This window comes from Anabrus simplex, chromosome 1 (assembly GCF_040414725.1).
Source record: "Anabrus simplex isolate iqAnaSimp1 chromosome 1, ASM4041472v1, whole genome shotgun sequence".
Classification (NCBI taxonomy): Eukaryota; Metazoa; Arthropoda; class Insecta; order Orthoptera; family Tettigoniidae; genus Anabrus; species Anabrus simplex.
The window spans coordinates 510,165,861-510,183,127 of record NC_090265.1 but is presented as its reverse complement, the minus strand read 5'-3'; the positions used below and the strand labels follow the sequence as shown (position 1 = coordinate 510,183,127).

Sequence of the window (17,267 nt, the reverse complement as noted above, 5' to 3'; positions counted from 1 at the left end):
TTGTAAACAGTTTGGCGCAGTTGTTCAGACTTTCGGTGAACTGTGAGATCGAAACTGAAGTTGCCCCAACTGTGTATTATGCAGACTCCCACTGCTTCATTATGCCCCTAAAACAACTAAAATGTTGCCTTCCATTTCAATTTTAATTCTGTCTAATAGGATTACATGCAGGTGATGTGGTAGCATTTACAGATAACATGTTCTGTTTTCTGGTCTGTGCATGGACATTAGAGATAGTAGCACACTAATATCATTGGTTTTATACCCCACATACTACTGTTAGTGGAATTGCTGGGGTGCTGACATTTTGTACTGTGGGAGCTTTTCTGCTTGCTGTTAAATCTACCAACATGGATCATACTTGTCTACGGGTTCAGAAGGCCAGCGCTTCTACGTTCTGAGCAACTCATTCCAGCTGCACAGTAACACGCACAGATTTGTTGTAGAATGAGCAATTTCATCCTGTCTTAATTATTGTAAGAGGATGGTTACTTCAAAATTGATTTATTCTTTACAATGAACACCAATATCAATTCATTCTGAAAGCCCATCATTAATTCAATCTGTTTAAGTACTCACTGGCTTTGAAGATGGATTGCTATGACATTTTAAAATTCTTTGTCAGTAAATTATTCAGCTTCATTTTCTGGCAGGTCTAGGAAAATAATGTGCATGTGTTCTGCAAGAGGAGACTGTATTTCATAGCTTCATGCATGATAGAAAATTGACAAAATTTCCTTAGGACAGCTATGAATATAGCTATGAATGATTTACAGTCTGTAGTAAGAACATCTGCATTTTATAACTACATTGTATACCTTTTAATTTTCATGTGGGAAGGCATTAGTAATTCTTTTTATCGTGTTGCAGGAGAAGTGGTTTTTCAGAGCCGACAGCAATCCAAGCACAGGGATGGCCAATTGCCTTGAGTGGAAGAAATATGGTTGGAATTGCTCAGACAGGATCTGGAAAGACTCTGGCTGTAAGTTACGAATATTTGGTATTTGGGCATCCTGGCTTTAATTACCTCATATTTCTTTGTACATACTACTTAGGTATCTGATAAAATGTAATGAAGTTTAGTTTGGAACACTTAAATGTAGCATGAAAATACTGCTGTTTAGGAGCTCGTCAAATCTGTTTCAGCATAACATATCATTCTAATTTTACTTCATATCCTTTGCTGGCGAGATGTAGTGTTTACAGTGCACAATGTCTTCTGGTATGGGCTATATCAAATTTGTTACTTTCATTGACCTTTCTTCTCATCCTTGGCTTTGGCAATATGAAAGTGACTGAGGTATGAGTGATGCTAGTAATACCATTCCTTATGCAGCCAATCCCTGTAATGAATGGTGTGGAAATATCGCTCATAGGGTCGGTTGGTGCATGCATTTCAGTGGGCTTGGCAGACTGATATGTAATAGCAACGGCTGGCTCGGTGAGGAAAGAAACGGGAAACTACCTCACTCCTCGTTTCCCTAGTATGCCTCTTCAGCGACGCCTAGGCTATTTACGACAGCTGTTGGCGGAGCTACAGAGGATCAAACCAGCCTTCGGGCTGAATATCCAACATACATATAGTTATGTATAGCTTTCAAGATAAAGAGCATGGCTTTTTTCTTGAACCATTTCATCTCATTTCGTACCATTAGGGGCCGATGGCCTAGATGTTAGGCCTCTTTAAACAAGCATCATCATAATCAGCACTGTCTTAAGCTGCCTCTGTGGATCCGTGGTAGAGTGTCGGCCTCCGGATCCCAAGATAGCGGGTTCGAACCCGGCAGAGGTAGTCGGATTTTTGAAGGGCGGAAAAAAGTCCATTCGACACTCCATGTCGTACGATGTCGGCATGTAATATATCTCTGGTGATACATTTGGTATTTACCCTACAAAATTAATTACTTGTAAAATTAATTCAATCTCAGCCATAGACGCCCAAGAGAGATCCGGTTTACTCTAGGTCCGCTAGATGGCAGACAGAGTAAACCGGAACGTCGAAATTGACGAGCAGACAGCCAGATGGCGTCAAATCGAAATGTCTGCAAAACGGCAGCTGAGGCCATACGATTATTATTATTAGCACTGTCTTCAACGTAACTCACCTTAGGGTCCCTTCACTGCATTTTGGAGACAATGTTACATCTTGTGTTGGGCCACAGTCTGAGGTGGCTTAATACCAATAGTTCTTATGGCGTAGAGGTAAATGATGTTCATAATTTTATATATTCAAACACAACCTGCCGAGATTAAAAGTTATAAAAGCTAAGCCATTGTGCAATGTTCAGCAGTCTTCCTCCACCTCGATCACATCATGTAGTCTACTAGTCCCCTGAAATATAATTTAACGAAATTATAGGCCTATTCAAAATATGTACCTATTCAGTACTTCTACATAAACATCTAAGGCCAAAATCATGTTGGAGTTCATCTCGCGGACAATCTCTGTGCACCTCGCCTCAACACAACATACTGAAACCTTTCCCCTTGCCAAACTTCATGCTGTTTGGTACATTGAGAAATTTATTTAGGAAGAAAGTTGTTGAAAAAACACTAAAGGAGACTATACTACTGCATAATATTGAGATGCTGACAGATTCTGACCGTTATAATAATTTACCTACAAGTAGTGCCATAGGAAACTGACGATCGCCCAAGAAATGGTGTAATGCAGCGTCAGAATTCTATCTGCGAAATGATAATATTGCACAAAGCAACAGAAATGTCCTGAAGCTGCAGAAACTATTGTTAAAACTATACGATTTCTTCATAACACAGTAATTGACGGACTAATAGCATTGCAGAGATCCCATCCGCCACTCTCATGCCAGAGTTTGAATGTGTGGAGGACCACTCACTAGGCCGTTGAGTCTGCTGGAGCCAGAATTGTGTTTAGAGACATTTATTTATTTACTGTACAGTAAAACCTCTTTTAATTGGCCCTTGTTGATCCGGAGCTCTTGATAATGTGGATCATATTTGTAGAGAATAATTTTTAACTATGATAGCAAGAATGTAACTGTAAGTACACAAAATATTCGCTTTTTAGTTTGATTCATTTTACAGTTCCTGCATAGATTGTACATTAAATTGTGGTAATACTGTACTGTAAAATGCTTTTTGTTAAGTTTAAGAAAATTTCCTAGTGTCACATGGCTCTGATTTGGTATAACGGTGGCTATGGCACTATGGTGGAAGAAATTGTAGCAGCCTGTACATGTACAGCAGACAATGAAAAAGATGACTTGAACGAGGAGGGAGCGATCAGTCCACTTCAGAGTGAAATGTTAGCATCAAAGCTGGAAGATTCGGCTAAGGGCTACAAGAAAAGCAAAGATAAACTAACTGCTTTGGCTTGTAGCATTGCATCAGGGAAAGTAGTTTCCCTTGTTATAGTAAGGAAATCCAAGAATCGCCGAGCATTAACCCTTTCACTCCGGCATAGCGAGTAATGTGGCGTGGCCCTGTGCACGCAAACAGAGAGTGGTTCACCAAGCCCGCTGTACGGGATACTTGTCTTGCTCCGCTCTCCAGTCCGCAGACAGCTCGTGGTGTGAGGAGAGGACAGGCAGAGTTTAAAAGTATTTTATTTGTAATGCATATTCGGTGAAATGCTTATGAACATTTTATACTTTGAAAAATTAACACTAGAAGTGTTAAATTTTTTAGCCAAATCTACAATTTTAATTGACATATTACTATGACTTGGACATAAACTTCCTGTGAATAATGTATAGTCTATTAATTACCCCTTATGATAATTACTCCATGTTTACTTTTTATATAATAATGAATTATTGTATAATAATTATTCGGTGGAAACTATAGGTTATGATGCATATAACAGATTACAAACCTCCAATGTTCCAATTTTAATAGTGGTCTAATTCTCATTTATGAGAATATATTGTTTGTTCTTTTAATCCATTGATCTTTATAAGAACTTTCATACTTTGATAAATAACTTAACACAAGCAGTGTTAGAAATACTGGAATTTTCATGCCAAGTCACATAACATCCATGAAACAGCAATGTATTGTAACCCTCAATTTAAGCGAAATTGACATTTAGTAATTTTCAGGCTTGTGGGTTATGTTTACACCTTCTTCAAAAATGTCATTCCCTCCGATAAATATTTTTTATTTTAATGGAAAACAAAATGTTTCCCTGGTGATGTTTTCTGTGAGCGACAAGATGTCTTATGATGTAGGTGTTGATTCCCATAGGGAACCTAAAATATTTGTCCTGAATGAGTAAATTTATAATACCAATATAATGGTCCGTTATTGGACATTATAAATAATCCAGCTAACTCATTCTTGGTTGCCTGCGTTTCGCCCTCGTGTGCTAAGTTAGGCTCATCAGTTGGGACTTAGCACACCACTCAAGACGCAAGGCTAGTGCATACCGTGGAGGCCACTGCATAGGCTATTTGAAGCCACCAGCAGTGCCAATGCACTATGAGAGCAGGCATCTATTTTTGGAAATATTTTTAGGTTCACTATGGGAATCAACACCTACATCATTTGATGGCCAAGCAGGCATCTATTTTTGGAAATGAGACATAGCTCTCATAGTGCATTGGCACTGCTGGTGGCTTCAAATAGCCTATGCAGTGGCCTCCACAGTATGCACTAGCCTTGCGTCTTGGGTGGTGTGCTAAGTCCCAACTGATGAGCCTAATTTAGCACACGAGGGCGAAACGCAGGCAACCAAGAATGAGTTAGCTGGATAATTTATGATGTCCAATAACGGACCATTATATTGGTATTATAAAATGTCGTATCCCACACTGTTAGGGTTACGACATTTTTCTCTCAGCATAATCTTATACATAGCCGCAATGGCATAATGTTGTACCCCACAGATATGAGAGTTACGACAAATTGCAGGCAGCAGTTTTGTTTGTTTACATAGCTATTTTGTAGCAAGCCGCTCGTTGTGATCACGTGTGAAACTACTTGGATCGTAATAATAAGACTGATTGTGCACCTATATCAATTCCTGATAACTTTAGGCCTGCAAATCAAGCACAGTGTAATATACTTGAAGACCCTGAAAACGTACCGGTATGTTTACCTATTACAAATGATGGTTTGGCTAGTAGCAGAAGATCATGTTAATGTTCTGGAAGCAGATTATAGGGAGCTGCTTGGTTTAATTCAGATGAGTGGCATTCCAGTACTTGATTCCTTTAACGAAATGAAGTGATTGTTACTCTTCCGGAACAAACTGTAAATAATTGCAATAATTCTAGCATTACTGCACATTCCTCTTTAGCTGCTGATATTGCAGAGGCATTCATGGAATTGGAAGAACCTAGGGAAGAACAAAATTCTGCTACAGACACCAACATTTCTGTCATAGCAGCTAACTCAGGTGTTTTATGTATGCCTTTTGATGCAGAATGTCATCCTTCCCCACGTGATACTTTAAAGCAAAAAAGGTGCTGGATCAGAAATTCAAATAAAACGCTGTGTGTGGAAGGGAAGAGATACATCGGTTATAGGATTAAACAGAATGTTGTACAGGACCAACCCAGAAATGAAAGGATGTTAGGCGATAGATGCTACTCTGAATCACGTAGGAAATGTGCAGAACGAAAATGTGATGTCATTTCTGAGGAGGAACGAAATTATATATTTCAAGAATTTTGGTTTATGTCATGGTAGCAGTGAAAGTTATTTGTTGCTGTGTTAAGACATTAGTACCAAAGTGGCGATACATATCTGAAGAAACATCTTGGAGAAGTGCTACCTTCCTTTATTATTTGAAATTAAAGAATGATACTCAGGAACCTGCCTGCAAGATGTTCTTTTCTACGTTGAGGTTAGGAGAACGTTCTGTGAGAGATTGGGTGAATAAAAGTTCAGCAAGAATGTATGCTTAAAATGAATTCTCGGTGAAGAAGAGAAAGAGCGACAGACCTACACCTCATAAAGAGCAACTGGAGCATTTAAATAAATTCTTGACTGATTTGCCTGAACTTCCTTCGCATTACAATACGAGTAATATATCAAAATTATTTCTTGAACAGAGTATAGATTCCTTTGCCCAGCTGTACAATTTGTACTGTGAGAAAACACATGATAATCAGCAAGCAGAACTAAATTTTCATCCCTCAACCAAAAAAGGACCAATGCGACATGTGTGCTGAACATGCGGCAGGTAACCTTTCTGAGGAAGACTGGATCCAGCACAAAATTAGAAGAGATAGTGTATGGAAAGATAAGAAAGGTGATAAAAGTCTTGCTGTACAGAAACAATGCACTGTACCATGGAATTACCGGCAGTGAAGGTTGCACCATGTATCCAGGCTGGTGGCTTTCTCTTATAAAACCAAATTAACATGCCATAACTTCAGTTATCAACCATACATATCACTGTGTGTTCTATGGTTCAAAGAAATCAATACCGATTTGTCAGCATCAATGTTTGCACCTATGGTTATTGATTAATTATAAGTTATAAATTTCAATAAAATATCATGTAAATAATATTACTTGATATAAGAATATTACTTGGGTCCACAGCATAATACAACAAAAAGTGAAGAAAAACCAATCCATCTACCCAGCAATTACATTACCATCACGCAAGAAGCAAGAAAGAAACCTTTCCTTATGAGCCAAATGGATAGACTTCAGATAAATTCACTGATTATTCACAGAAGCCCCTGCACTGGTAAACAAAAATAGCATTAGCAAATTTAATCAGTGTGATTATATGGATTGAACACTTACCAATAAATATCTAATACTGTCATTTTTGGAATTTTTAAACAGGTAACAAATCAGATGTCTCAAGTATGGTCCAAATGGAGATATTGAGTACAAAGTTAATTGTGACGAAAGACTGGCAAATACAACCCCAACTGCATAAAGAAGTGAAAACGCCAGTGCAATGGACTTCACTCCACACCGAACCACGGAAAATTTCTTCCCAGAAGTATTATCACTATCAGCAGTTTATATCACTTCTTCCAAAAGACTGCCATCCCTTCCACGATTCACTCCCTCATGTTTAAGTGTAGTGATTGACTTAACAGTACTGGTACAAAAGATTACTACTATTCTTGTAATGTATGTTTCCCTTGGTATCATAAAAATATTTTAAAATGTTTCTGCCTATGATGTGTAGAGAAAACTCTCAGAATGAACACTTTCCTTAAGCAGCAGAGCGAAGTTATCTGTAATTCCTGAGGTTGTAAGTATAGGGCCTATTTTTACTTTGTGTTCTTTTGCAAATTAATCAATGAATAGTCTTCTTACTTCACACTTTCTCTTATTTGAAAGAAACTCGAATTGACTATGGTTAAATATAAGTTAAATAATATTATATTCGCATAGTAACCTTGAGAGGACCTTGGATAGACATTAGTTCATGTTCAATAAAGAGACTTTTATTGTTTACCCACTTTATTGTTTGCAGTATGTGTTTACAATATTCGATTATTATCCCTTATTAGCTTTTATATTTTGTATCAAAACAGTAAATCTCTAGGAAAGTACTATATGCAAAACGTCATAACTCACATTCTGTACAAATAGTTTGATTCAAAATGTCTTAACCCGCGTAAATTCAAGAAAAATTATAGCATTCCATTTGGGCATAGTAGCATTTAAACTAGACTAGAATGAATCAATGTAACTCTTTCACAATATATTTATGATATACTATTGAAATCCTGCCATGTTTTGTGTCCCCTGTAAAATTGAGCTAATGTGGGATACGACGTATTGCTGTTTCATGGACGATAATTCAATTGGCACATTACTGTGATTACGTCAAGTCTATTATAGATCCGTTTTAATTGTTACATCTTCATGTTTACTTTTTGTATAATAAGGATATTTTATTATATAATAGCATTTTAATTGAACAAATATAAGATTTAACATAAGGACTGAACCTTGAGATAATAATTATTGTAAAAAATAGGTGAAGATGGTCGACGTAACAAGTGGAACATGTCCCATTTAATGTTTGTATTGGGGTTAATGTCCTTTTAGAGACAATAAACATTTCATGTATTGAATAGGTGGATATAATAAGAAATTGTAACCAATAAAATAGTTTCCTGGACCAAATACCCCTCTTTGGGTGGGGAATGCAGGCGAATAATACATTCACGGTATCCTCTGCCTGTTGTAAGAGGCGACTAAAAGGGGCGACCAGGGGATGGTATTAAAACCATGAGACTACTTGTAATTAGTACAATCACGTGGGGAACCCCACGGGTCGCCTTTACTTGAGAGTAGTACCCATATGTTAGGTATACAATAGATGTCATAAGTAGCAAGTGTGTGAATCAGGATGGGGTTTGCAGTACCCGTGATTAGTACAACTACATGTAGAGCACCACGGGCTTATGTTGCCTGTAATCAGTACCATTATGTAGGAAAAGCCACCGGTCTGGAAGTTGCCTGTGATGAGTACCACTGTATGAGCGACACGATGGGTCTGCGTTGCCTATGATTAGTACCCACTCTGAGGAACACCACAGGATAGTAAGAGTCCCTGTGATTAATACACCTAAGTGAGGAACACCATAGGTTTACGTTAACATGTGCGTATTACATTACCTGTGAGTAGTACCATAATGTACGGAATACTGGGAATCTACGCTACTTTTGATTAGTACTGCAACATGACAAATACCATTGTTCTACTTCATTAGCAATAACTACCATTATGAGGGGCCCTTTAGATAACAAGCATTATTGATTCAGGATTGTGATTTAGAAGCACTCCCTTGGTCAGTAATACTAATGTTTTACGATAGTTTCTGGGAATGTAGGGCATTAGGGATCAGATCCACTGATTATTTTAAAGTCATATTGATCCATTCGTTTTTTGTCATGTTTTGAATTTTGGTCAGTTGATGAATTTGGTACCGTTAGGGGCTGATGACCTAGATATTAGGCCCATTTAATAACTGGAAAATGATGATGCTTGATGTTTAGTGGGGGTAATTATTCGCTCTCGTTGCTGCTAACACATAAGGCTGTCGTTTTTTTTTTTTCTCCGCGAACAGCATAATGTCTTGGGACAGCAGCAAATTGTAAAACATTCCTTATCGGCGTTAAAAATATCCTTAGCATTATATCCTTCAAGAAGTCACGGCAAAGTATTTTTTTTCCAGTGCACAACTATACCGTCGTTAACTTGCGCACTCTCGTCGCACATGTTTTCAAACAAAAACTTGTAAAGAAATGAATTTCATTTTAACCCTTAACTTTGCACCGTATCCACATGGATACACAAAACTATTTGACTTATTTTATGTTATAAAAATGGTATTATTTATTCTTTGACTTTCCTATGTTATTCCATGACTATTACAAATCGCTTTGAAACACATGGCAACTACTTTTAATGAACGGGAAAGTAATAAACATTAGTTTACAAGATGGCGCTGACTAGTCAACTCATCTAGATATTGTTGCTGTTTCCAAGGCAATATTACATTATTGGTGAAGATATTATTGTGATTATGTTGAAGACAGCAATGATAATAATATTAAGAAGGTAGGTAAATGATTAAAATTAAATGATTATTAGTAGTATTTGAGATACAGGAAGAAATTCAAATGTATCCAATTGTATACAGTGCCAAGACAGTAGACATATAATGTTTGGTTCAAACGTATCCAATTGGATACGCTGCCAAGACAGTAGACATTCATAATATTTTATATTTATGTATTCATATGTTCATATAATGAAATTATCACATGTTAGATTTTTATTATTATATCTTTAGAAAGGGAATGCATGTTTCTTCATTATTTCACGTACTGTGCAGTAGCTTATTTATTATATACACTAGTTTGCTGTCACAGAGAAGTTCCTACGTTCTTTGTGCAAGCTGTATGGTACATATCGAGTTCTTTATCACGTAGTGTGCTAAAATCTCTTTCTTACTTTTTTCTTTCTTTCAGAAATTCCGCACACATTCAGATAGAATGATGGCAAACTATCCTAAGGCCAATTCTTCATCAACGGTTGTCAAGAATGGCTGTGGAAGAAGAAGTGAAGTAGAGCATTGACGAAATGAAGGTCCCTTACACTGGAACTCGAGCAGGGAGCAGACGTCAGTACATAAAAAACAAACCTCATAAATGGTTCAAGATTTTTGTACGAGCAGGAATTACTGGTATGATTTATGACATCTAACTGTACGGGATTGAGGACACATTTCGTCAGCATGACTTCAGCGATGCTGAGGAACTCCTTGGTCTTGGTGGCAAAGTGGTTGTAGCTTTATGCAGCTCTATACAGAAAAAAGCATGTTCCTTTGTTTTCTTCGACAACTTCTTTTAGTCACTTGAGCTCTTGATTTTACTTCGTGAAAAATATATAATTTTGTCAATGGGCACAATAAGAGGCAATCGTTTGAGGGGCAAAACAGTCGCAAGTCAAGACGATGCAGCAACAGTGTGTAGAACCTCGTGCAAAGATCAATGTACCTTGCCCCAATATAGTGCTTGAGTACAATGCCTTTGGGTAGATCTTGCAGATAAGTTGATAGCATTATACCGGACTGCATTACAAACTCATTGATGGTACCTTGCCATATTCGCTCAAATCATAAATATGTGTGTGTGTAATGCCTGGCTAATGTATGTATAGACGCGATTGTAGGAAAAAAACATAAGAAATGATTCGTTGAAACAGTTTCGATGGAACATTGCTGAGAAATTGATGGCAAGCAGCATTCAGTGAATCATTCACCGATAGTACCTGCAACAGAATGCCCGAGGTCTCAAGTCGATGAAGATGTTCGCTATGATTGTCAAGAGCACTTTCCACAACATTGTGAAAAGGGGCGCTGTCGTTACTGCAAGAATGGACAAATCCGCATGGAATGCATCAAGTGTCGGGCAAGACTGTGCGTAACCAAGGACAAGAACTGCTTTTACCACTTCCATCAGAGGAAACTATTCTGAGCTGAGCTGTACAATCAATTATGGGTTCATGTGTTATTAAATATTTTTAACATAAGTTTATTGTTACCTTTAGACTGAGAATTTATAGTTTCCATGTTTATGTAATTCTTGGCAATGTATCCATATGGATACATAATAAAGTGACAGTCAGTATCAGAATACTTGGCACTGTATCCAAATGGATACATATATATTTTGGTAGATTTTTACTATGAAAATCAACTAAATATTTTTTAAGTATTTTAATAGATGTCAGAGAGCACACAAGATGAAGAATATTTGTATATGGCAAAAATCTCGGATTAAAAGTTTGTTGTGCCAAGTTAAGGGTTAAGCTTCTGTATTGAACTTGGATTAAACCAAATAAGCGAGTTATTCAATTTTTTCAATACAAATTAATGTTTATTAAAAACATTTAATGGGACTAGTTTCGACCTATTTAAAGGTCATCTTCAACCATATTGTTCGTAGAACAAAGTATTTGAAACAGTTATTTTAAAGATCGTCTTAAAACCTATAAGTTTGACACTATGAAAAATTGTTTATAGAATTTCCTTATAACACATTTGTTGTAAGAAATTAGTTCACTTAGCTGTTGGAATATACAAGCAGAAGTCTTAAAATATTCTTCGTAGTATTCAAGAATATAGATACAATTCAGTCTTGATGAGATGTGGAAATGGGCATATATGCATAGTGTTGTTTTGGTAGAGAAGAAGTCTTACAATATTCTTATCACTGCAAAGTGTTGATACACTTTAAAATCAGTTTCTAATTGCTTTTAATCTTCAGAAATACAGTATATCTTTCACCCAAAATTACATAAGTTTGCAAGAGACCTTCTGCCTAAATGTTTATATTTTCTGAAGTTACTCGAGCAGAGATGCCAACTATTAACGATTCAATCGTAATAATTACGAATTACCCATTATAATTACACTTTTTGAATCACACACCACAAATTATGATAGGATACGATACGCAAGGAATGCCTCGGATTTCTCAGTAATCATTTACGTTCCTTTCCTGTCCCTCGTTTAAGAACATTTTGAGTTTTCACTCACCAAACGCAGTGTGTGCTTCCGGTACCAGAAAAGTAGGCAGCTGTGAAGTGGTATATCTTGCGGAGTTGTGTTTGTTCGTCACATGATCAGACTTCCATGCAGTATGCAAGGTCTTTGTTTTGGCGGCAAAGTGGTGAAGATCTCAGTTTCATTGTGAATACTGTGTGCGTGAATGTTGAAGTATTTATTGCGATTTTGGTTGCCAAATTTACATATATTGCTCTTCTAGGATATATGCTAATCGTGTTACAAAATGCGAAAGGTTTGAAATAATGAAGCGATTTCTTGTGCAGGAAAATACCTGTGATGACATTACCGTGACTAGTGACACTAGTAATAAACCAAAAATAGTTCAAAAATTTAGAGAGGAATACTCGAAAGAATGGCCCTGTTTACTGCGTTCCTCAAAATCTCATTCACGCGTGTTTTGTAATGTGTGTAGCAACGATTTTTTCAGATGCGCATGATGAACAAGCCTGAATCTGTGCTAATATGAACACCGAACTGTTAGTGCAGAGGATGCACATGATATCAAAAGAAAAAGCCTATCTGTAGTGTATATTAACCAAACAGGAACTACAAGCTGCTAAGGGAGCAACTACTGTACTCAACAAAAGAAATGATTCTTCAACCTCCACTCAGATATGTACTGCAGATCACCTGTTACTTTAGGAGGTAAGAATCGTACACTCTTTATATGCCAGTCTTTGAATGTTACATCTGGTTGGATTGTATATTCATTGCAATGCACGTATTCCCCGGGGTGGTGCTGAGCGAGCAACAACACATCGGTGGCCAAACTATCAAGTCGATCTCCTGGCCAAATGGACTCTGAGAGAACTTCTGCAAATGGTCCTTCTCAGGACCAGCCTGCAAAGATACCAGGACCTTCTTTACGAATATGCCAAATAAACATCAAAGGCATATCCAGATTTCTAGAATCCTTCTAGAAAATAACATTGATTTAGTGACCATTCAAGAAACTCGTACTGAGACTGAGGAACAACTAAGATCGAGAGGAAAGATCCCTGGTTATATCGCTAGGGCAACCTACCACCAGACGTTAGGGGGCAGCAACCTATGCTTGTTCGAATCTAAGATGTTCGGCTCATTCAGCAATTTGGACTGACGATGTTCACGTGGTAACTGTTGACATATCAGGCACCAAAGTGGTAAATGTGTGTAAACCACCATCTGTGCCAAATGAAGTGCTGCTCACCCAAAATTATCCAGCAATATATGTCGGAGATTTCAATAGTCATCATCCGAACTGGAAATACGATACAGATGAATGTGGCTCTCAACTAGTCACCTGGGCTGAAGCTAATATCTACACTTGGTTTTTTATGTGAAAGATAGAGGAATCTTTAAGTCAGCCCGTTGGAAGAGAGAATATAATCCTGATCTTTGCTTTGTCACTGAAGATGTGAATGGTATTGCCCTGCCTACTACAAGGAAAGTAACGGAAACCTTTCCCCACAGTCAACACAGGCCTGTCATGATAACTACAGGAATACAAAAACCTTTGGTTAAAAGCACACCTCGACCACGCTGGAATTTCAATAAAGCAAAGTGGGATTGCTTTTCAGAAGATCTTGACAAATGTGTCCGATTCATACCGCCTATTCAGTCTAACTACGAACGTTTTGCTGGACTTATTATCTCAGTTGCCAAGAAATATATTCCACGAGGGTTGCAGAAAGAGTATATTCCTGGATGGAATGAAACGCGAGACACACTATGAGGAGTAGTTACAGGGTGGAGGTACTGAAATAGCAAGTGCTCTGTTACAGAGTTTAGATGAATCTCGCCAGCAGAAGTGGAACAATACGGTTGAGACTATGGACTTCAAACAGTCCAGCAGAAAAGCCTGGAGTCTTCTCAGGAAACTTTACGGAAACGGAACCTGCCAAAAGAGAAATGGTTGTATCACCCCCAACCTAGTAGCTGAACATATTGTTAATATATCACGAGCACCCTCTGTTAAGAAACCCACCATCAAAGTAAAGAAGTTGCTCAAACAACAGAAAAGCAACTTGCGGGAGAACTCTATATACTCCGAATCATTTTCACATCTGAAAGTAGATACTGCTATTAAAAGCCTCAAACCTGGTGGTAAATCTGCTAGCTTTGATGGGAATATTTCCTGAGTTTCTGATACATAGTGGTCCAAACACAAGGCTCTGGTTGGCTAAATTCTACTCTAATATCTTATCGTCTTGGCATCTGCCATATGAATTCCAGACCAATAGCATTGCTAAGCGTTTGCTATAAACTCCTCTAGAGACTTGTGTACAATAGGATTAATTCAGCCATTAATGAAGTGATCCCAGTAGAACAAGTTGGACTCGGGCAGAACCGAAGCTGTGTTGACCAGGTGCTGGCGCTAACAACTCGCATTGAGGCTGGTTTTCAAAGGGGTACTAAAACATCTGCAGTCTTTGTAGATCTAAAGGCTGCATATGATACTGTGTGGATACAAGGATTGATGTTGAAGCTGCAGCGAGTTATCCCTTGCAAAACTGTAACCACACTGATCAACAATATGCTAACCGAAAGGCTCTTCTGTGTCGTCATGTATAATGACCTTAGTCGTCTTAGGAAACTAAAAAATGGCCTTCCCCAGGGATCAGTATTGGTACCTCTTCTATTCAATCTCTACATATCGGATATTCCCGAGACAAAATCAGTAAAATTCTCTCATGCAGACGACCTAGCCATTGCCATTCAACGTCCAGATTTCAGCCATGCCAAGGCCATCCTTGACGTCTGACCTGAATACACTTGGCTCTTACTTCCAAAACTGGAGACTACAACCCAGCATGAATAAGACAATCTGCTTGCTTCCATCTCCAAAAGAAGTTGGCTAATACAAAACTCCAAGTATGCTTCAATGTCTCAGTGCTAAAGCACAATCCTAATCCAAAGTACCTCGGGGTAACGCTTCACCAAACCCTATCTTATAGAAAGCATCTTCAAAACCTTGGATCTACGTTGAGATCATGTAATAATATTCTATTTAAATTGTGTGGAACTTCATGGGGTGCTTCAGCGGACGCATTACGATGTACTGCGCTTGGCCTCGTGTATTCTGCAGCTGAATACTGCTCTTCAGTATGGCTTAACAGTTGCTACGTGAAGAAAGTCGATGTACAACTTAACACCACCATGCGTATCATCTCTGGTACTCTGAAGCCTACTGCAATGCACTGGCTGCCAGTCCTGTCCCACATTGCTCCACCAAGCCTGCGACATTCAAGAGCCCTTGTTCAAGAATATGATAAGATGTCCAATCCAACTCTACCCATCCACAGTGATGTTGCAGATCTCTGGAGACAAAGGCTGAAATCCTGTAAGCCACCAATGAAAAACAGCTAAGAATCTAATGGATGCTGGTTTCAGTTTAAAAGAGGAATGGAAAGAGCAATGGTTTCGTTCCACTCCGGAGTGGCCAAGCCTCTTTAATCCAAACCATGCCCCAGCTGGTTTCAGTTTGCCAAGAACGTGGTCATCACTAAACAGGTTTTGCACTAATTGTGGAAGATCTGCTTTCTCCCTTTACCAGTGGGACTCTCCGGCGTGTGATTGTGGTGCATTGGTCCAGACCATGCATGATATAATGGACGAATGCCCTCTCCATGCTTATGGCGGCGACCGGAAAGACTTTGCTGATGTCTCAGTATCCCTAGTGCATTGGATAAATAATTTAGATATCCATGTGTAATTGTTCCCTACTTAGTACCATGTATTCTTTGCACGTTTTTTCTTTTGTATAATATTGTATATACTTGTCCATTATGTAAATTCCATACAGTTATTAATAAGACTTTTGAATGATATGTGAATTAGTAAGATCTCGGAAAAAAATCCATGCCTGCCCCCCACCGTGCCCTAATGGCTGCATTACGAATTGCCTTTCTTGAAAGTTGGCATCTCTGTTCGAGTTTCGTGGCGTGTCTCTTGCCTCTAGGCTGTACAGCTAGTCTCACCAGCAACTGCACTTCACTCCTTTACAGCCTCCAGTGGTTATATCGAGTCGCTGTAATACAGCAGTCATTTCAGACCACCTACAGTTCAATGGACATAACTACTAACAACGTCGAGCATGATAGTGACTGCTGCTTGCCGATAACAGTACTTTTGCAGAGGCCCCGCAAATTTGTCATGGTTCCACTCATCGCTGAAGGAGCACTTTCATTTAGCGCCTTGACTTCGGACTGAGATTATGTGAAGACTGAAGTTAATTAACATAATTTAAAACAACTTTAGAAAAATTATCATATCTCAAATTTCCGTTACAATTGGATGTGCGATTGTAATTTATGTGAAATATATTCCTTAAAAGCGGATCTTTCCTTATGTTGGGGTTTGTTAGAAGGGGGTTTAAATAAAATTGTGCGTATGCGATATGGCTGTGTCTTACAAAAATCTTTGTTAAAAGCAGAAATTCCTTAAAAGCAGGGTCCTACTGTATGTGCTTTTCTTATGCCAGAGCATTTGATTTTGTCAGACATCCGAACCCCTGTGAATTCTGAACACAATAGGATAGATAATGAAGATCTTAAGTTTGTCAGAAAGCTGTATAAACATCAAGAAGCTTCCGTGAGAATTGGAAACTCTAGATTTGTGCGCTACTGTGATTAAACAGGGAGTACGGCTAGGATGTGTATAATCTCCCCTGCTCTTTAATCTCTACTCTGAACAGATCTTTCGAACTGCTCTTCAGGAAGCGGAAGATGGAGTAAGAGTTAACACATAGGCTGATCAACAATGACGCTTGTCATCTTGGCTGACAGTACTAAAGGTCTTCAGCACCTGGTAGACAGAATTATAGCAGAAGGACTCAAAATTAATACGGACAAGACGGAGGTTATAGCCATTACCAGAACTCATAACGCAAATTTTTATGAACATTTATGGGGAGCAAGTTTAACAAGTGTGGGTGTTTCAGTACCTTGGCAATTGGTTCACTGAGGACTTAGACCTGGATTTAGAGATCAGTGTATGAATAGAAATGTTTTGTGCTAGCTTTGTGAAAATCAGGAATCTGTGTCACAGCAGCCTCAGCTTGGAGACACTTCACTTCATGAGGTGCTATGTATATTCTTTGCTTCTCTACAGTGCTGAAGCATGGACTCTGAAATGTAAGGCCATTAAGAGAATAAATGCCTTTGAGATGCAGGTCTTCCAAAAGATGTTATGGATCTCACGGACTGACCACTTCTCCAATGTTGCTGTACTCGGGGCACG

General features: G+C 38.4%; 1 protein-coding gene across 2 annotated transcripts in view; it reads left to right on the top strand.

The window, feature by feature from the left end:
* Positions 1-17,267, top strand: part of LOC136857036 (ATP-dependent RNA helicase p62) — a 154,868-nt gene that overhangs the window by 48,141 nt on the left and 89,460 nt on the right. For both annotated transcript variants that reach the window (XM_067135384.2, XM_067135383.2), the window contains exon 5: positions 871-982. In XM_067135384.2, coding sequence (XP_066991485.1) covers positions 871-982 — 112 coding nt within the window. The remainder of the gene's footprint in view (positions 1-870; positions 983-17,267) is intronic.